General features: G+C 34.7%; 1 protein-coding gene across 1 annotated transcript in view; it reads right to left on the minus strand.

The window, feature by feature from the left end:
• Positions 1 to 394: 394 nt before the first annotated feature.
• The window catches only part of LOC129234320 (golgin subfamily B member 1-like), a 221,597-nt gene continuing 199,455 nt past the window's right edge, over positions 395 to 22,536 (minus strand). Inside the window, exons 11-17 of the mRNA XM_054868313.1 lie at positions 17,913 to 18,114; positions 15,147 to 15,240; positions 14,040 to 14,253; positions 9,930 to 10,557; positions 7,937 to 8,094; positions 5,469 to 5,598; positions 395 to 1,332 (exon numbers count right to left, since the gene is read on the minus strand). Coding sequence (XP_054724288.1) covers positions 395 to 1,332; positions 5,469 to 5,598; positions 7,937 to 8,094; positions 9,930 to 10,557; positions 14,040 to 14,253; positions 15,147 to 15,240; positions 17,913 to 18,114 — 2,364 coding nt within the window. The remainder of the gene's footprint in view (positions 1,333 to 5,468; positions 5,599 to 7,936; positions 8,095 to 9,929; positions 10,558 to 14,039; positions 14,254 to 15,146; positions 15,241 to 17,912; positions 18,115 to 22,536) is intronic.

Here is a 22,536-nt window from a genome sequence, read left to right on the forward strand (position 1 = left end):
TAAGTTGCCAAACACTCTGAGGCAGTGCTGTCTATTGGAAGGTTTGTAAAGTACACATTGTAAAATGCATAACATTGAATCGTATATTTCATGCATTTGAATGGTGGACCAAAAATATATTCACATCTAAAAATTAAATTTACCATTATAATATTGTGTTATGGTATAAAATAATTGAGAATTTTAATGCTTTGCTATCAAATGTATAGTTTTTCACATCTAAGTGGAAAAGTATTTTCATTAGTTAGTGAACAGAAAAACTCCCTCACTCTTAGAGAGGGAAATATTTGCCAAAGATATTACCTATTCTATATTAAAATCAATAAGCTCAAAAATAACAATAAATAAATAAACATTTCTTATATTTTTAGGTATACCATGAGTTTGTTCGTGATTAATAGTTTTCACTTTCCCAATCCCTGGAATATGTAGAACTTCCCCTGTCTCGAGGTGGAATGTTTTCGGAATCTGCTTCTTCTTGCCAAGTGCTGCCATTTTTAAAATTATATTGCATAGGATATAGAGACTTTTCCATGTCTTTTTGGACGAACTGTTCATCATTCAAGCATCTAAACCTTTCCTCTAAGTCTGCTAACCGTTGCATTGTTAGTTGAAGTTCCCTCAACATTTGGTTAGAAGAATCCTCCATCTCCAACTGTTTATTCTCACTCAATTCTAAACACTCTTTAAGCTCTAAATTTTCCATTTGTATCTCATACAAAGATTGCTTAATACTGCTCAACTGATCTTCCAGTTGCAAAGCGTTTTCAGCCGACAGTTTTAATTGCTGCTCTTTATCGTTCAGTAGCACTTCAAACCTCAGAAGTCTGTCTTCGTTTTCCTTAAGCTTTCCCATCAAAGAAGTCGAGAACCCTGCAGGGCTCTCGTACACCTGCTCTGTCTCTTCCTCTGGTCCATCGCAGCTGTTGAATCCTGGTTTGAAATTGTAACTATGAGCAGGGCTGTCTCCAGTACTGGTCTCCATCTTCTTGCACAAGTCGTCTATGCAGTGGTCAATGTCTTCTAAGTAGCCATAAACCGTCCTGTTTAACTCGTGCTTGTTCATGATTTCATTGCAATGCCTGTCTTTCAGCTGCGAGTGCAAATCCTTAATCATGTCCTGGCAAGACATGAGAGTAGCATGGTAACCGATGAGTTGGGAATGGATGTCCTGTGTCTCGTATTGCTTTCCCTCTAAAGCGATGTTGATGTTTTCAGCGTAAGGTGATGATGATGTCTTTTTTGTCGTGTGATTTCTCTTTTGTCTGGAAGGTGGCTTTGATGTTAATGATTTGACCGGAGAAATAACCTCTATACTTGGCTTTCTTTGACCTGAAATAAAGGAATATTTCAAAATAGCATAAGCACTGTTTCAAACAAAAAATAAAAATACTTTAACCTAACAAGCATAGCAACACCTGAGGATCACCTCTTCCTGTGATCTCCCAAAAGTTAATTATTTCATTGTCAGCAAAAAAAAAAAAAAAAAAAAAAAAATAATTAAAAAAATTCAAGGGCCCCTATCAAGAGAGATCTGCTTTTCTTTTAACAAGGGCTTTTACGAAGCTCATCTGCGTCATTACATGATAAAAATTATCTTTAAATGTGCTTAAGATGTGTTATTTAAATTTTCCATGTGTTTAAAAATTGACTACATCATCTTTTATCACTCTATAAAAAGTTTGATGTTGCGCATGCTCAAAATGTACATTTCTAGCAGGGATATCCACCTTTGGGGGGGGGGGCGGGTTGCGCCCTTGCTCTTAGAGGGAAGCTCCATTCTAGCAGGTGAGATGTAAGATGAAAAAAGAGCGGCAAGAGGCAACCATATCAAATTGTTTTGGCATGAAAAAGCTGTTTTCGGGTCCAATTAAATTTAAGTTTACTATGTCCGCTAGTTTTCGCATTTTCTTCAAGCATGATAGGCTAGTGAATCTCTGTTGTGACTGAATGAAGTTTAAGTATTCCCGAATAGGGGTGCAGAAAAGCGGAAGGGGGTTGACGGTCGACGACTTTTGCTTTCTTGCCATATTGCAAATCCTATCATGGTCAGATGGTTATGACCATCTTCCCCCCTCCGAGGAGAAAATTCTGACTTGTTAGAAATTTCGTTTAAAAATTTCGAATTTTTGGTACTCGCATCGCGCCAAAGAAGTACAACTTCTAACGAGCATGCACGTACTCTTTCCTTTTTTCAACTGTATAGTAAAAAATGAAAATTCAAAAGTTAATGTTCTCTAACCTTTGGCACCAGTTTAGTAATATTCTTTTTATTTTCACTCTCACTAAAAAAATATATGCACCCAGAAGAAGTTCCAAAACTCGGCGGGAATGTAGTCTGGTGGCTATATACTACTTACTGATTTGTAACCTTTTCCATGCCATATTTTCTTAATAAAATGATGTATTTTTTCTCAATTTGTAATCATTTGCTTACCTTCTGATGCACCACGTACGTGATAGGTTTCGTGATCATAGTTCTCCTTCTGGGTGCATATATTTTTTGTGACATAGGTGGCCGGTGCACCAAACAAGTGGAGGGTCAAAAGAAGTCGAAGTGTGGAAGTTAGGGAACGTGGCCCCTGAAGCTGATTTTTTTTTTTTTTTTGAAAATTGGGCTAATTGCTGACTTTTAATATCACTGATGAAATAATTTCTTAAAAAAGGGAATATTGCTTCAAAAATCGGGACAGAAGACCACCTTGAACTTATCTCTCATCCATTCCGAAATTCCAATCTTAAGAAATATGATGATTAAAGTCCTTTTGTTTGAAATTTTTATTTTCTCCATTTGTGAAATTAATCAATCTACCCTATAAAAAATCATTTTCAATCGATTATTAATTTTAACTCTAAAAGTGAGGGGGCAAGATCCCTTTCCTTTTGGAAATGAGGGGTCAGCCCCCCTGCCCCCCCCCGCACGAGCCGCCTATGTGACAGACTGTATTTCTACACAGAGAAATTACAAGTTTTGCTTGCTTCATGTCAATTTGGGACATGTATTATGTTGACATATTCTCTCCCCCCCATTCCTTTAGCTTTTCTACGAATAGCTCTGCCTGAATTTTCTGCAGGTGGCAAAGAAATACAAGATTTCATTAAAAGTAATAATAATTAGGTGATTGATTTACAAAGCAATTACAACTTATGCGTGTTTTGTTTTTCCAGAAATCGAACTCAAAGAGGAATTGCCCGCGTTTAATATTAGATGGACAATATTGTTTATTACGTTACAAAAAAAGCCTGGTTCAATCGTTCAATTCGTCACCAATATATTTATCTATAAGTGTTGGGCCTGATAGAAAAAATTGCGAGACATCACCCGAGACACTTTTATTTATCATAAAATGACTCAAGAGGTTCGTTCGACTCTAAAATCCCTCGAGATCTTCATTTGATTATAAAAATCTTTTGAGGGATTTCTTCTACTGTCTTGTCCAGAATCACTCCAATATGCGTGTCTCTCGGTTATGACCATTACTAATGTCTAAAACAGCAGTTTATAATCAGCCCGATTCACGCACACCCCGGATTAACTTCGCTACTGTTTTTGATTCTGTCACGTGATGAATTTCACTTCGGAAACGATTTCAGTCCCGTGACTGGTAAAAAACGACAGGGGAAGAAGTTCAAATGTTATGAGAATCGGTCGGAATGTTTCCCGTTTTTAGCCTACTTTCCCAGTAAAAGTCAGAAAAAGCATGAAAGAAGGCTTAATGCATCTTAAAAATATCGCGAAAAACAAAAAAAAAGTCAAAAATAAATAAAATAATTAAATAAATATCGAAAAATTAAAAATTGGAAAGTAGGGTATTGAGATGGGGGAAAATGTCTGTCGGTCTGTCTGTCTGTCCCCCCTAATAACTTTTGAATGAATAGTCCGATTCGAACCAATTTTTATTTGTTCGAAAGATCTCGGCGAGGACACCTCTTTCCCATATTTCACTTTGTGATTTAAACTATTTTTTGTTCAATTTTGAACAGTTCAAAAAAGCTTAACATCAGCGCCTACGGGGAAATTCAAGGCAATTCCGAACTGTGAGGCGAATTCGCTTCAAACAAACTTTTGTAAGAAAAAGCTTTTGATGAAAAACTTGTATATAAAATATTTTTTTGATTTGAACAATTTTCCGTTCAATTTTGAACAGTTCAAATCCCTTAACATAAGCGCCTACGGGGAAACTGAAAGTCAATGAAGATTCCGTACTTGAAGGCGGATTTATTTCAAACAAATTTTGTTAGAAATAGCTCTTGACGCCAAACTCCAGACTCTGACTCCGAGAATTTAGATGCACCTGACTCCGAATCCGACTTCTGTGCCCGACAATTAATCGGACTCCTACTCTCCGACTTCGACTCTGGCTTCGTTGCTTTGGCAAAAATTTATACACGGAGGACAAATGTCTGACTCCGATTCTTGGATATTCGTCTCCGACTCCTTTATCCCAAAATGAGATTGACTCCGACTCCGAATCCGCAGCTATGGTTTTAACTGTGAAATACTTATTGTTGATATGACTTGTTTTTATTTTCACGCTAAAGTTTTAATTTAGGTATTCAGTTTTCGGCGAATTAACTCGAAGTCATTTATGTTTCTACATAAAGATATGCGCAGACAATTTTTTTTTTTTGACAATGAAAATTATTTTTTTTTTTAAGTTGACATTTTACTGTTTTTATTTATTTTGGTAAGTGCATTAAGTCATTTAAAAAACTATTTTTGGCAACAGGGGAAAAAGAAACGATTTTTTTTATATGATGTATTTATTTTAATGAGCTTATTAATTTTAATTATTATTATTTCGTTTTGAAAGCTGTTAAAGAATTTTTTTTTAATGGAAAAAAGTGTATTAGTTGCTTTGTTAAAAAGGTGCTGCTATTTTATTTGTTCGTTTTTTTTTTTTTTTAGATGAGTGAGGAATATTTTATTCCTAGAAATTAGCTTAAAATATTTAAAAAAATGTTCGAAACAATTTGAGATTTTAGCTATTTTTGAGAATATTGATAAGGTACTAGAAAGTAGTATGGGTATACGGGAAAGTAGGCTTGTATAGTTCTAGACGGAACTTCTTGTTATCTTGGAAGTGTAGAGATGCATATATTCAATGGATTTTAAAGATTTTGTTAGATTCACAAGAAAATGTAGCGGATAATCCTGTGACTCCGTTGTTGCATGAGTATACTACTCGAGTACTTTTCACCCGAATAATCACTATTTCTTAGTTGGAGACTCCGCTAAGAAGTTCTTCCATATTCGTTAAATAGAATACACCGCGTTTTGGTTCTCTAATAACAAAAAGTGGAGTGGAAAATTTCCTGACAACACTCTGTCTATAAAAAAAAAATCGATTTTTAAATAAACACGAAAAAAAAAAAAAAAAAAACATATTTTACATCGAAAAAATATATACAGTAATATTTCATATGAATAGTAGATCTAAAATGCTTAGAAACTGAAATGTACTCACAGGAAATATTTTTTTGGAAGACGTCAATAAGCTGCCTGTTGAAGTGGATTGATTTCTCTAGTTTTTTCTGCATGAGGAAGTTCAAACGAATGTATTCTGCTAAATCTACCAGTATAGCTTCTGAATTGCTCTGAAAAAAAAATGTCGTAAATCAAAATATAGTTTAACTTTTTAAACGGTTCTACTTGTCCGAAGTATATTTTCGAATTATTAGGGATTGTTATATTCAGTTAATGTTTCGTAACTGTAAATTCAAACGGCGTGTATTTAGCAATAATATAACTTCAAAGGAACCAATTTAGGGAAATAGAAATTACTGTTCAGTTGCCTACTAGCTGCGTCACCCGGCTTTGCACGGTCCACCTCGAAAATAAAAGTTATGTCAAGTGACGCGTGTTCAACAATTAGGCTTGAACAAAAAAAAAAAAAAAAAAATAGACAGTAAAAATTTACGGCAGATTGCGGAAAAATAACCAAAAATTAAACATTTAAAATCTCTCTTTTACAGGAAAAGCCTCAAAACAAAAGCTAGAATTTTATTTGTTCATATTCGATAAAGTATCATAGTTAATAGTTTTAAATTGATATCTCTGCTAATTATTATCGGAGGATTATGTTAAATAGCCAATCAAAAAGATGGGAAAATTACGAATCTGTCGATACCTGGTTCGATGGTCAGTTCACTGGCGTTCGGGAGAATTAAATCGGATATAAATACATACATAGGTACGTACATAGATACATATGCTCAGTTTTTAATTGTATAAGATCAGTGCCTTTTTTAATTATCTTTCGTTTAGTTTCGTTCTGATGTTTCTTATACTATAAAAAGTAGTCGAAATATATTTAAAAGAAAGTTTGATGAAATATGTACCAGAAAAGGTCTGTTAAATTAATTTATTTCCCTAGTTACAATGAAAGTTGATCATACTTATCGTCATATAGTATTTATATAAATTAAACCTATAACCTTGAAACTTTTAAGCAAAATATTTTTTATCAGATTGGCTTTATACTACAAATCTGTCATTACCTTACATTGCAAATTGAACAAGTATCTATTTTACCCAGCGTAATCCTCATATAAATAATAGCTGATGATCGAGTAACCCGTGTGTTTCAACAATAAAACTCGCGCCACGGCATGATAATTTGATGATATGTTTTGGTAATGTTTAACCTGCAGGGGAAGGCTTTATTGAGACAAGGCTGAACTCAATCCGGTAACTTAACTGTTTTACTGGTAAAACTTTCATTTTAGGAAAACGAGGAAACCAAAACAATTAACGCTATCTACTGGAGTTAAGGGTTAATCCACTGATATTAGGGTTCAAATTTCAACTATCAAAATATCGCCAAACAAGCAATTGCTTCGTTCAAATATAGAAACAATTTTCACCCGTCATACCATAACGGGCGATTTTCTAGTACTATTAATGATTATGCTAAACCGTTTACCGCTTATACAATATCTTAAAAATTTGGTCAGTATTTTATACATTTTAATAATAAAATCTATTTTTGACCTTCCAAAGAGTTTTACCCAAAAGGTGTGCATTAAAACTTCACGAAACGTATTGATCACGTTGGGGCTAATCTAACCTGGCACGTCATAATGCTGTGGTTAGGATCTGCGTAGCCTTCACAATGCTGCCTTGCTAGGTTTGCCCCAACTTTAGTTGAAAGTATTGAATGTGGGTCTTGCTATAAATTCATTAGAATTTTCTCAAATTAAATTGTAGACATTGATTATTATCAACCTGTAAGAGAGGAGGGAGAGTACGTAAAATCTTTACAAAATATCAAAAATGAAAGATTTTTGCTCTTTAAATGAAGAGAAGTAATCTTATACTGTGATAAATGCTCAGAAACGTATATAAGTACAATAAAGGCTACCAATGAAATAATATTTTTAACTTAAGGGTTTATTTTACCATCATCATTGTTCCCTTTAGTTCTTTGCGCTCCAATGTCGAATGTGACTCAGCATGAGTTTTTGTCTCAAGTTTCTCTCGAGTCTCCCTCGACATCAGTTTTTAACTTAAGTACTCTGATTTGAGTTAACGCGACGCTTTTTTTTTCTCTCTCGACAATCCAGAATAGAAGGAAAACACAGACTTGTAAACAGCAAAACCAGCAGGGTGTTGATGAGCGATGGAGAATCGGAATTTCGTCTTCTACAGTTCCCCCCTAGTGACGTCATAAAAATAGAGTTCATTACTGGTCAGAAACAAATCTGATTTGGATAAAATTTTTGTTATGTTTCATTTGTCCAAAGTCTTAACATTACTTGATTTGTTTAAACCACCAAACTTCCTCGTTTCGCAAAGAAGCAACTGCAATGCTAGAACTAAAACCCTGGAACGTTATGGTGCTGGCCAAATAGGTTTTATCTGTCCCATGAGTTCGGCTATAAACTTCATTTGCATATCACCTAGAACATTTTTTAAAGAAAATTCCAAATCAACAGAAATAGCACAAACCTTATCTTCTGAAGCTAAAAAGGTCACCATTTGGTTTCTGACGTCACATAAATTGTTAATTTCATCAGTAAGTTGAAAATTAGCTTCTTCAAACATTCGTAAATAGTTCTTCAACCGCTCCAACCACCTTTTAACCTTGTTGGCTGTAATTTATTGCATAATTAGCTCAAGCTGCAAAGCTGTATGTTAAATATAGCACAGAAAAATACACTGAATCGATTATTTCAGAAAGGGCGTAAGTCCAAGGACTTATACCCTTCTGAAATAATTGGTTCATCTGTAGATAAAGATTTATTATATAGAGGAATAAACTTATTTAAGGAATGTGTTAGTTATAAAACATTTCAGGAAAATAAAATATTTTAAAATATTTGATGAATGTATGCCTCTGTTCTGGTTATCGGGCTACTTGGGTCTGGAGGGAATCGTATGTGCTTTTGACGTTCTGCTGCTCATCATCTGCAGTAAAAATTCTAGTATCCTTTATCAAAAAAAAAAAAAAGCCACAAAAAATGCTGTGATTAGGATTATTTGCATACCCGTTAACCGATAGGTTGCGACAAGTGTAAAGCTTGGTGCCTGGAAAATTGTGTGTTGCTTTTTTTTTGCTGAAATTAGGTCCTCAACGTGATAAATCGGAAACATCGAAGGTGCTTATTCTTATCGTAATATTGTTTAAAGTTAGAAAAAAAAATCATGTTGGGTCAAATGATCGCTTCTCTCGGACTTCTTCTGACGACACTCTATCATATCCAATAAATTATATCCATTATTTAAGTTCCGGATGTTGAAATCACTGCAGAGTGTTCGAGTTTCGATGGGGCCCTAAAAAGTAACATGTAGTATGTAAGGAAGTAAACGTGTGCGAAATCTCTACCCGTTATACCATCGCATTTGTGATTATTTATTGGTTAAAGTAGATTAAATAATAATCATTTTGTAAACATAGATTGCATACATTGATGTTTTTGAAATGAGTAGATCAGTGGAGCAGGCCCGGATCTGCGTACCCGCTGTGCGGGGAGGCCCAAGAAATTGAAAAAAAAAAAAAAGAAAAAAACTATTCACGTTACAAATATGCGCTGATGACCTCTGGAGAGAGACCCTACAGATTTTGTTGCCGCAGGGCAAGCAATTTATAGATCCGGGCCTGCTACAGAGATATTACGTTACGAAAAATAGAAGTTTCCCTTTTGTTTAAGGGCTTAAGCTATTAGTCAGAAAAAGAAAATCAGAGAGCTACTGAATATGTTCGCACATTACTACATCTCTTTTTCTGTTGAAACAATTTTAAAAACATTCTTCGTGCAAATGCAAAGAGAGAAAGTGGATAAAGTCTGACCGCGTCTGACCTTTGACTCCAGCTTGTTTCAGAATTGTTCATTTTCGTGAAGAGGCGATATGGAGAGGAAAGTTAGAACGGAATTTACAAGCGCGTCATTAGTTCTAGAGTTAGAACACGTAACCTTGTAATTTAAAAAAATAGCCAAAGAGGTGAAACATTTTAATTTTGTGCAGTCAAGGCAGATGTCTCATTGAACATGTCACATCCTACGTAAGTGGGTGGGTCTTGGTTTTACTTCTTTCAGCAGCCATTGGTGATGGATAACTACGACTCCCGTAATTAATTTCAATGGAAAATTGGCGAGAGTAGGGTTGCAATAAAAAAGGCAAAGCTTGTCATTGTTACTTTTCTTCGCAACTCAATGCAGTTATTGCTGCAACTTAAATCTTTCAGCTCTAAATAATCACATAATGAAAATATACTAGGATTACATTTTTTTCTCATTTAGCCAAAATGTTGCTAAACTCCAAAATATGGCACGCGTCCTTTCTTTCTTTTCTACCTATTTTAAGGCACGGATTCGTTTTCTCAAATGGTTGACAAGGGTCAATTGTTCGCGGTCGTACTATATAAACTAGAGATTACAAAAATAAAAGAGATTGACAGAAATGTGCCCCAAATGGGTGCAATTACCTGCTTTCTTAGTCGGAACATGGATGACATTTTTACTTCTTCTCGAATCGCACCTACTCTGAAGACAAACCAGGATCTTCCTCTTGAAGGGATCTGCGTCAGAAACATATGTCGTAGAATAGTCTGAAGACTGCGTCGTTTCTTCCACTCGCAACCCCATTCTTTTCCTGGAAAGGGTTGTGTCGGGTTCTGACCAGATATCAGAATCCGAGGACAGGAACACCATTCCTCCGCGCTGCTGGTCTTGCCTCGTCTCTTCGGGCAAGATGAGGTCCATCATGTCGATCGACCTCACATTGACCATTCCGCTGCTTTCGTCAGAGGCCCCCCGATCTTCAGACTGTTCGTAGGACATGAGAACCGAGTCGCTGAAGCTGCCAAAGCTCACAGACCGCTCGATACGCTCGATGCCAGAGTTTTCTCTGGTGTTGATGGAACCGTCCGAGCCATAGTTCTCTGTGATCTTCAGCCCACGAGGGAAAGGTGGCGAAGAAGCTGCAGGACGAGAGAGTTTTCGGGGACGTTTGTGGACGTTTGCATCGCTGGACGTGCCCTGAATGGGAGCTTCACGGTCGTTCAGTAGCAAAATAATTTCATCGCTGTCAGAGCTAGGTTCTTGAATGGATACCTGTTATAAAAGGTACACTGGTAAACAGAGGATAGTAGTAATGTAGCACCATAGTTAGAAGTGTGTATTAGTAAGGTGAATACTGTATAATAGTAAGATAGTATATTGGTAAATAGTGTATCACAGTAAGATAGTACTTTGGTAAATAGTGTATAATATTAAGATAGTACTTTGGTAAATAGTGTAGGGTAGACCAGGGCACATTTATGAGGATTTTTTTCAATGAATTTTCTAATTTTTATGTTTGAACCTCGGAAATTTTAGACATTGTGGTTTTATAAAGCAGTTAATGAAGTCAAAATTTGTATATTATTGCTCAGCTTGTGATTTTAACCGTAAAAAAAAATGTTTTTTGAGTTCAAGTCGGTTGCGTAAACTTGCCCCGAACACGGGGCAGGTTTATGTATCGAATGGGGCACGTTCACGCATATTAAAAATGATACCAAATAGTAAGTGAAATAGATATTTAATTAAATTGAAATATTTTATTTCTTTTAAAACACTTTAAAAATAAGAAAATCGCAAATAATTAATTAAACATCATTTTACAGGCTAAACTAAAATCATAGGACTTATTGCTGATTAAAAACAAAAACTATATAGTCATCTTCATCACTGTTAGATTTTACTAACGAAAATAAAGTATTTCTTTTCGCATACTTCTCATGGGACTGCGTTTTGACATCTAAGACGTTGAACCCTGACTTGTCCTTTTTTCAATTGGTTGTGTGCTTTCAAACAATAGATGCAAGCGCAATTGTCTACTTCGTAAACAGGATCGTTCACGTATTTCCTTTTTACAGAGTGTACTAACTTTTCCCTGTTGGAGGTTTCGGTTTCATACTTTTTTCTTTGATATCTTCTATTTCTGCTTCGATAGAAACTTGTAGATTTTAAAGTAATTTCTCCGTTTTGTTTTGTTTTGCTCATTTTGTTTCTTTTCTTTGTAGCTTCTAATCGCTCTTGTCTGAGGGCTTCTTTAATCGGAGTATCAGTTAGGGCTGTGAGCATCCTCTTTTTTTTTTCCTTTTCTGGTTCCTAAGCTTTGGTCCTACTTTTCATATGGTCTCAGTTGTCCATTATGCGATGATGCAGAAGGCTTGCTGGGAAAAATACTTGGATTATTGATAAGCCTTTTCATTATTTTGACATCTAATGTGGTTCTGTTTGAACATAATGTCTTATCATTTAAAATAAAGAAAATATCATAGGTTGAATAGTGTATAAAGTTAAAGCTGAACAAGCATGAAGACATCACTCTATGATTGTAAGCTATAAGATACGTTTCTTTTACTTAACTTAAAATAAATGATTATTTTAAAATTAAATAACCTAAAATTACTAAAGGTTTGAAACAGTACAGAGTGAAAAAAGCGTTCTAGGCCCGTTTAGAAGTAAGACTGAGTAGTAAGACACATTAAGAACGTGCGTAAATGTGCCCCGTCGGCAAGTTTTGATTTATTTTTCATGTGCAACAAAATTTAATATATTTTCTGTCCACACAAACACAATTCTCAGAAAATGATAAAATTCTGCTCATTTTTGTATATTTATTTGTTCTTCACTAAATAGTATTTATGCACTATAAGCTTTAAAACGTTCAACACAAAATTTACTCGACTTGGTAGAAAACAGATTTTTATATCTGCATGATAAATCAAAGCTCGACTGATGCTCAAAAACTTGTCAAAATATTTGCTATTAAACTTATATCATCAACTTCCAACATTAGGCCTACTTTGGTCTTTATGGTTTACTTTGATCTAAGTTTCACAAATACATAATCACCAGCTTTAGCAATTTTTGTAGCTTAACTATCAATTCCTACTAGGTCATCATAGTTGTCTTGTATTTCACTAATACAAATATTTAACCAGAGTTGCTTTTAATTTTAAAATCCTCATTATTATAGGGGACCCACTTACCTCTTATAGCGAAAACGTACGGGGTAAGTGAGACGCATCCTCTTAAACACTTATTAATAATATTTCATACAAAAATTCTTGTTGTAGTATGAACTTTAAGTTAAACTATTCGGGAAAAAAATAATGATCATAAAAAAAAATAATAAGAACTGAACTGGAAACACTTTTTGGAAAAATGTTGCTTGAACTCGGAAAAAAATATTTTTCAGATTTTTTTTTTTTTTTGACTAAGTGCTATGAACTGGAAAAACATTCCACGAATCTCAAATATGTGCAAAACCAATCACTGCGATGAACTTGAACATGATCAGTGTCAAAAAGTTTGAAAACCTTATCCAAATTTTAGTTTCAGGGGGGTCACCTAATACTTTCCCCCCAACCAACGCTACATAACATATACTACGAAAGGAAACTGGGCATCATTGAAAAGAATTTAAAAATAGAAAATAATAATATTAAAGTTTCAATACTGTCTCCTAATTTGTCGAATCAATTAGCCAAATGTTCCCCCCAAAATATTTTCTGGGTGGTCTTTTCTGAGGCACAGCAGTGACATATCCAGTAGCACATTTATCTTTCAGCAAGATTCCGCAGTGTGTCACATCTCTAAATCGACTCTTAGATTTTAAACAGAAACAGGGATTTCGTTATTAAACTGATGGCCAAGTAACTCTACCAATCACAATGCGATTGAGAATTTGCAGCATAATCAAATCCATACAAAAAGGTTCAAGACTTAGTTGACGTCAACAAAATTTAACTCATTGTCGCATTGAAGAGGGTATGAAAACAGTTTCAGTAGTTTTAGGCCGTGGTGGCCTGATCGCTGAGGCATGGGACTTGTGGCCGGAGGGTCCTGGGTTCGATTGTAGCCAGTCGGAGATCCAAAGTCTTCATTAATGGTAACTGGGGGACGTTAAAAATGCGCGTGGTCACAAAATCCATTGAGTGAAACGATACCTCTGGGAGTGCTGGGCCATTGATTGCTCGGTTTCTAGTCTGGGTCAAAAAATAAGAGCTGTTTTCAAGGTCCCATCCAACTGGTTAAACCACAAATAGTGGTAGGTACGGGGGACCCAGGAGTGAAAAGTATCAGTGGCCTTGAATGTAAACAGCTGGCGGAATTCATGTCAGAAGGATTAAAGTTGTAATTGGAGAAAAGAATGATGCGACAAAGCATTGATATTGTTTCGTTTGAAAACGGTTCTTTCTCTTCTAGTTTTAACATTCTATTTTTTTGACTCAATGAAAAACCATCAACACAATAAACTTTTATTTTATTCTGTCTACAATAATTTTTAATTACGTTTGTATGAAATATTATGTACACTTAAAAGTCTAAAAAAAGCGGCACTTTCATTTAAATACCTATACTTTGCACTTATATTTTGTTAGATTAAGCTTTTTCCGAAAAGGAAAAAGCATTATATTTATTATTATTATTATTATTTTGAATTTGGGTTGCTTCCCTTCTATAAATAAAAAGAAATGTATAAATTTATGAGTAAATTGGACATAATCGTGCACGTTAGAGATTTACGAGCATATTTTACTTACGGAAACTTCCGCCATATCACAGCTATTTCTGTGAGAGAGTTCAATAGCCGACATGGAGTGCATACTGGAATCTTTGAAATATTCAGCAGACACTGAACGCTGATTGGTATAGAAGTCTCGTGACTGTTGTCCATAAATGCTTACGTCTCCATAGCTACTGTGATGTGCCTCAAAGATGTAAGCAGAGGATGCAGGGTGGTTGCTCACTTGGTTCCTATTGTGAAAAATTTAAATTACACTAACTTTTGAGTTTCTGAGGAAGTCAACACAAACGTAGTTCAAAATGTCATTGCATTGATTAGCTTGCACCGTGGACGACGAAGCCAAAAAGTGCCAACCTGTACAAAAAAACACATTCCCTTCTAGATACGTTTGGATATCTTCAGGTTGGGATCCGCTTTCCCATACTGCTAATTTATATAAAAACCTGCTGATGTCCTGCTTAAAACAATACTTGAGAGAGACTTTCGAATTCAGTTGTGAATCTTTTTCACAATATTCAGAATTTCACCATTTGGTAATAAACATATAAATCCGGCACCCTGAACAGCGAAATGTGCAATTTGTAAACCAGTTTCGCCAGGCAATCCTTAAAGTAGGCGACTAAAAATTTTGAGACTTTAATTTGACAATTTTTACTGACAGTTATAGGACGTTGATAAATATTAAGTAAAATGCAGATGCATGATTTTAAAATTATATAAAGCTATTTGAAAATTAAAAAAATTGTAATGGTAAAAAGTTTCAATCATAACAGTTTGGATAAAAAAAAAAACTAGCCGAATACTGGTTTTTCTAATGTTTTAGAATTGTTTCTAGCCAAGTGTGATCAAAAACAATCAAATTGGCTAATATTAGCTAAACCTGGCTCCCTGACGCAGACCCTAATCACAGCATGACGACACGACCAGGTTAGGTTATCCCAACTAGAAACTAAAGCATTAAAAATGCTTTAAAAAATAGGAGTTTAATAACCTCACAATAGCATTTCCTTAAAAAATGCTCCATCAAAAATCTGAACAGTTTAAGAAATTATTTAAATTGGATTGCAATTCTATCTGACATGCAGAGAGAAAAGTAAAAAAAAAAAAAAAAGTAGTTACATACGTTTGCTCATCTTCCAAGTTAGCTTCTGGCTTGGAATACTCTATATCCAGTTGGCTGTTAGAGGAAACACCATCTGGAGCAATTCTTTCCTTAGCTGTATAAAAAGAATTAATAACTTGGTTTCATTTAGGACAAAGGTTTCTCAATTTATGGTTGCAGCAAGGTGACTACACTCCGTATTTCTTAAAGTTATAATTTCGACCAAACAGTTTTTTTACATATTTTATTCACATCAAAAATTATTCAAAAATATCACTAGTGAATCGTCATATTCAAAAAGGTATACTATGGTAGATGAAACAATAATTAAAAAAAAAATCTATCCATGCAGTAAGAAATGCACGCAACTGTCTAAAAGAAAATGGTAAACAATTCAAGACAGTAGAATCCCGAAAACTCGGCCTAATGTAAACTGAAAAGTGGCCGAGTTTGGGAAAATGTTGAGTTATTGAGAATGCGCGAGCAACAAGTTTTTTTCTCTGAGTTTGTGGCTGAGTTTGAGCATAGTTTTTAAGGGAATAACTAGCGATCAAGTACATAATTAAGCTTTTGATTTTACCAATTTATCCAAAAGTGCTTCGTTATTAACACTTTTGGTTGAAGTTAGAAAAATACACCCGAGCAAAATACTTTTCATATGATGTGACAACAATACTCTTTAATTTTGTGCCATTCTAAATTGCCTGTGTGATCGTTGGATAGATCAAATAAGAACGCTAGAAAAATTTTAAAATCCTATGCGTCATATCCTCATGTATATAATAGCGAATGATCGAGTAACGCTCCTGACGTGATCAACAATGAAACTCGCTCCATGATATCGCGTGATGATTTGATAATATTTTTTGATAATGTTTGACATGAAGGGAAACGCTTTATTTTGACTAGGCTGAACTGGACCTGGTATCGTAACTGTTTTAGTGGTAAGACCGTGTCATTTCAGGGGAATGAAGAAACGAAAAAATGGTCAACAATGAACGCTATCTACTAGAGTTTAGGGTTAAATAACTATCAAAATATTATCAAACAGGCACTTGTTGCGTCCAAATGTAGAAGCATTTTTCAAGTGTCATATCTCGACGGGCGATTTTCTAGTATATACTATATTATATTATGAGAACACCACATTACTATCTTAAGAGCGTGTTAAATGACGTGCTTTATTTTCAAAGCTAACTAAAGAATGATTACCTGAAAAATCTAAAAACCAAAATTTTTCGCTATAATAAACCTGACTGCATACACAGTAAAGTAATCAAAGTGTTCCAAAAAATATGTCTTGCTAACATTTGTCGAATGGCGCGAAGCTGAAACGAAGAATTAATTGATGCCTGGGAGAAAAAAAAAAAGAGTTGAAGTTAACATTGATTGGTCACAAATAACGAAAGGGCCCTATTGAAGCATCTTATGAATACAAAAAGGAAAAAGCAAAATTACTAGTTTCAACCTTCTACAATTAACCGTTATAAGTTATGCGAGATACATACACACATAAAGAAGTCTCAACAAAACTAATCAAAATGGAATCTAGGATGGTCGGGGTTGTTTCCGAAATTGTAAAAGCAGTTTTTTTTCTGAGAGAGCATGTTGAAAAACATAGGATTTATCTATTTTTTAAATAATTTGACAAAGCTTAATATTTTTTAACAATTATTTTAATCGGTGCGCAGATTGAAATTCAATTTTTACGCTTCTGCACCTGACCTCACAAGTGATGAAATGTCCTTCACTGATGCCATTAGCGTACAGTGCAAATTATCCTAACCTGTCAACTCGGTTGACAGCAAAGCGTAAATATTTAGCCCCGCAATGGAGTAGGTCGCCAAAGTACATCACTTGTGACGTCATAAAGATCACGCCTTATTTCCGAAATCGGATAATTAAAAAAAATAAATAAATAATAATTGTTGGGAAAATAAAAGCTTTTTCTCGCTCCGTGTCATTTTTTTTTTTTTTTTTTTTGCTTATTCTATCAATTTCAGTGACGAGTAGAGTAACGGGCCCAGTAACAGACAAGGGTCCAGTAACAGACAGTCATAAGTTTGGATTTAAATAATAAGAGTTTTAGGTGGGTAAAACTGACGTTGATGCGACTCATGAATACGGTGCAACCATCTAGCTCATCAGAGTGAGTTTTATAAGCCAGTTGGTATTTACAAGGAAGTGACGGAAGGTTATGAGCAGCCACCACGAGGTCAGCTGGTGTTTCATGTTCATTTGAATTTAATAAGGCTTTAGTTCTCAAAATGAAGATCTTTTACTCATTTTGAAGAGAAAAAGAGAATTTTATCCATTACTCATCCTTTCCTCATCCCATCTGGGTATCATCAGATTTTTTGGTATCTGTTATGGGGGTCGGATATTTTTTTGAAGTTGAGCAATTAAAAATAGAATTAACTCATTCAGAGGATCCAGAAGCAGCCAAACGTTGAATGAGATGTCGTTGCATGAGAGAAAAATACTTTAAAAAAGTCTAAATACATTAAAAGGCTCAGAAAATTGAGTTTACCTGAGAGCGATGTCTTAAGCATGTCTTTTACTGGTACCGTTACCCTAGTACTTTTGACAGAGGGAAACAACCCCATTGTGTTCAGTCATCACGCAAAACTATACAAAAGCGATTTATAGGTGATGAAAATGGAATTTTGGAGCGAGATTCCCTGACTTGAATCATCCCTTTGTTTTTCACAAGGGAAGATTTTGGAAACAATGCAAAGAGTCAATGGTTGCTACAACAGCTAAATTTCTACCGTAAATCTTACTTACATATGGCATGTATGGGAGTTTTCAGATGTTTTCCGTAATGCTTTATGAGGGATAGTGCTGGCAGGTTTTTAGGAGATATATCTATATGTAGCAGTTGGTCCAAAAAGTCAGTCACTTCCTTTAACTGCTCCTGCAGAATGCTGCATACGGCCTGCGAATCATTCACTTGCTGTTGAAGTTCTGCTAACTGCTGTTTATGTATCTGAAATATGTTGTGGAATATTTTAAGTTAAGATTCTAAGTTATGTGAATGGTTTACCCCCAGTTTCACTGATATTTAAAATTTCCTCCCTTTTACGTATATCAAAAGGTAAGATAAGTATAAGACTTTCCTCCCTGTAAAACAGAGGGGAAAGAAATTTCTGTCGGAGTAACTGGAGGGGGGTGGGGAGACACCATGCAAACGTCTTGCACACATTGAAAAAATATTGGGTCAAAAGTTTCGCATAAAGTCCCTATTTTTATTTTCCCTTTCAAGTCAGCCTATTTTTTGATGCTTTGATTTGTTCTCACGGTTTGGCCATGCTTGAATATGGCCCCATTAACAGTTGCAATTTTATAGCTCCGTACTAACCGTATCATGAACATTTTGTTGAGTACTTTCCAGCCTTAAAAGCATCCTTCCTTCTGTAGCAAATCAACTAATATCTATCCACTGAACATAATTATCGTCTGCAGCATTTGTTATTTTTGGCTGTATTTTGTTAAGTTATTTTGGTAAACTTCTTTAGTGGCAATACTTGGTTTTTACTATTATCGGTTGCTGCTCATTGAAAGCAAAAAAAAAAAAAAAAAACGCTAGGAATATAGTGTATGGATACTGAAGATTCTGAGAATGAGTTGAATTAGAAAAAAAAGGTCTATTCTAATGTGTTTATTATTTACTTCTTGTATTGTTATCTGATAAGTATAAGAACGCACAGCTTTTAATGTGAACCTCAAATTTGTTTATTTATTTATTATTCTACTAAAAATGGCTGCAAAAGAAAACTCGAAAGGTATGGATGGAAGCCACAATTCGAAGAGTACGACAACTCATCAAAGCATGAAATTGGAAATTGGATGAAACGGCAAAGGTAAGCATAAAAGGTCCTCCTTTTTTTAGTCAGATAAGCATGATATATGCTTTTTTTTTTTTTTTTTTTTGTTCAAGAACTCAATTTTTCAAAACCCAAAACTGCCGGAGATGTGAATGATCAAACCAAATTTAATAATTTGGATGAAATCGCACTCACTGAAAACGAAAAATCAGTGAAAATATTTAAGATATTGATAACGAAATAATACTGATTCAAAAATTCGCTTGTAAACTCATTTAAGAAGAGTGAAAGTATAAAATTAGAAGATTAACTCGGAAGCTTTGATTTAGGTGATTTAAAATAAAGCTAAACTGCTACCAAACATAATTTTCAACAGCAGATCCATCACGTGGTTAAATAAAAATAGAAAAACTACTTGAAAACAAATTTTAATTTATAGCAACAGAATAAATAAATACAACTAGCTTTTTTGATTACTGACAACATTAATGCATGCTCTGAAAATAAAGTAAATACTCAGAATGAGGAAATGAAAATAGAATTTTGAAACTCGAACAATATGCATGCTTTCATTCGTTTGAGGTGTCTGACGAAAGTTTGAATCAACTGAACAATACGGATATGTCTTGCAAAGTAATTCAACTAGGAACAAGTACTTTCTGGGGAAACCTTTTTCGACCAACAAGCAAAATTCCGTTCCAAAAAGACGTTAGTATTCGTTTGAGCACAAAATTCAAGCTTAACCAAATACTGAAAAAAATGTTGTGTAACCTTACTCCATAAAGCCGATGGCAGCTTAGCTGCCTCCACTGCTATGGAGTAACTTAACTGATATAACTGGTGTAAGTTACACATCGTTTGTGGAAGGTTACCAGGGCCCGACTAACACAAAATGAGGCCCAAGGCCCATAATTATTTGGAGGCCCCTACAGACTATGGTAGAGTGTAGTGGGAGGCCCATCGGTTTGCATTTTTTGATTCCCCTTTTGTCTATCATAGAAAAATGTTAATCATTATCATGTATCATGTACAATTTTAAATCCCGTTCGGGACCCCTTTAATCATGGGGCCCCCTAGTTATTACAACATGGTGAATCTGCTACTGGCAGAATTTATAAAAATTCCCTTTTAAGATTTTTTTTCCCAATTAATAATTCATTATTTATATGAAAAATGCAATGCATAAATCTTTTAAAAAATTGGGGCCCCTTAGGAGGATGGGGCCTCAGGTCCAGGCCTAGTAGGCCTGTGCGGTAATTAGGCCCTTGAAGGTTACACCATGATAATGTAACTATAGCGTAGCGTCTCACTCATTTCTGCGTAAAGTTACATCACAGTTTTCTGCATGCTTACCGAGAAATTGCTTGAAAGATTACAAATTACCAAAAATTTAAGCTTTCATCTGACTTTCTTGAACGATTAATCAAGTTGATGCTTTTTAACAACCAATTTACAACATTTATTTTAATTTGCAATATTTATTAATGTTAATATGCAAACAAGACATTTTTATTGGAGACTAAGAGATGAAATGACCTGAGTGATTTCCGAACTCAGAACGCAAATCTCACAGACTCGCAAAGCAAGAACTTTTACCGCTTGACTACCAAGGTCGGTTTATGCTTCTCTAATAAGAGTTTACCTGCTCTGCGCCGATTCTGATCTGTACGCATGAATTCTACTGAAACCATAGTGCAAGGTTCTAACAACAATTTGAGTTTTTAAAACAATGATGCTACACATTTCAGAATTCGTGCAACGTTTCATCCATTAATACTGGTAACCTTACACATTTGTTTTACCGTGAAGAGGTTAAGTGTGAAATTCGAGAGACATGAAAACGAATTTTTTGAATTTTCATTCACTGAAGTTATATGCATTATAATAGGACCAGAGTGCCCCTGAAAACTTTTAAAATCATTAAACATTACTGATAGTTATCAATTCAAACGTGTCTTATACAAACTTAAACAGCCATATTTTTCAACTATATAGTACGAATTTGCTTTATCACTTGCAAACGAAACATTGAATCTCAGACATAAATTCACAAAGGGTAGAACATTCCGATAATTCATTCATTTTAAAACGAAACTGTTCCGCCCACCCTGTATAGAGGTCAGAGGAGTTTGACTGCGATGGGGAGGTCCCGGGTTTAAATCCCGCTTCGGATATGGCTGCACTCTCTCTCTCTCTCTCTCTTGACCTTGTCCTTCCTTTGTGTGAATGTGTTGTGAATGGTTGCCTACCTTATAAACGGGTTCGTCTGCCGTGTGTGCACGGTGGCCTGACTTCACACCAAATTACGGTGCAGTTGAAAAAGTGAAACAGCGCACCCCAAATTGCCAGCCTAGATGGCACAACACGAAACTATGAAATGTAAAACGTTCTTTTTTTTCTGTCATAGTTTTTACATTACTATTGATTTTGAAATTGAAAACTTGAAATAGTAACCAAATAGTGACCAAAAATATTTTGAATAATAACGATTACTGAAACTTTTTGACTATGTAAGACATCAAATACTATAAACGTCTCGGTTAGTCTGTAGTTTATGCTTAAGAATCATTGTCTGTTATGAATAAAGCTCACTTAAAGTAGTTTAATATGAGGAAAGTGAAATGGTGGAATATTTACTCTCTTTTAAGAGCTATCTTTTCAGCAAAATTTTATCGATGTAGTATCACATGTAGGCTGTTATCGCCAGGAAAAAGTTAAGCTGAAGAACAAAGCATATGATATTGGGCAGTTCTCAAAAGGTGGGAACAAAAAAGTTAACTTTGAGCAATTTCAAAAATTTTCGAATTTGACATCAATTTTGATTTTATTCTATAGTATGCATACCTAGAACACAATATATGAACATGAAAAGACAGCAGGTATTTGTAAAAATTGTTAATTAGCAAATTAAATCAGCAATCTGTAGGTAACAGATTTTGGACATTGCTTTCCTGTAGGTAACGGATTTTGGACATCATCATAACGTAAGTTTCATCATTTTTGACAATTGTTAATCTGTTTTTTAACTTTTCCAATGAAAATTTTATTTATTACTTTTTAAATTTTGCAATTTAATAATAAAGAGGATATTAATGAAATACTTGAATGGCTATACATGCTGCTCCTTACATTTAATAAAGTTTTGGAATGATTTTGAAGAAATTGATGCAAAGTTAAAAAAAAGCTTCAAATTAAAAATAATACAATTGTAAAAAGTGACATCAGTTTTAATAATGAATATTTTTTCTAATGTCATAAGAATTAAAATGATGTCTAAAAAAATTATTGAAGAAAGAAATTCGTATTTCTATTTGGAGATCGTTAAATTATGTTTCCAAAAGAAAGAAGAGAAAAAGAATTCTAAAATAATAAAAGCGGAAAAAAAAAAAAAAAAAAAAAATTGCTAGCGCAGGTGATAAATTCGCCAAAAGTGGTACAGCTGACGATAAACTACATTTGTCAGACTGGAATTCCCCTCTGGTAACCTTTAGCGTACCGTATACTGTGTTGTCGCCAATGTCGCCAGCGGAAGTTTGCTTGGCGATGTTAGCGCAAAATGGCTTTCGTTCGATCATAGAAAGCCA

The sequence above is a fragment of the Uloborus diversus genome, chromosome 1 (genome assembly GCF_026930045.1).
Source record: "Uloborus diversus isolate 005 chromosome 1, Udiv.v.3.1, whole genome shotgun sequence".
NCBI lineage: Eukaryota > Metazoa > Arthropoda > Arachnida > Araneae > Uloboridae > Uloborus > Uloborus diversus.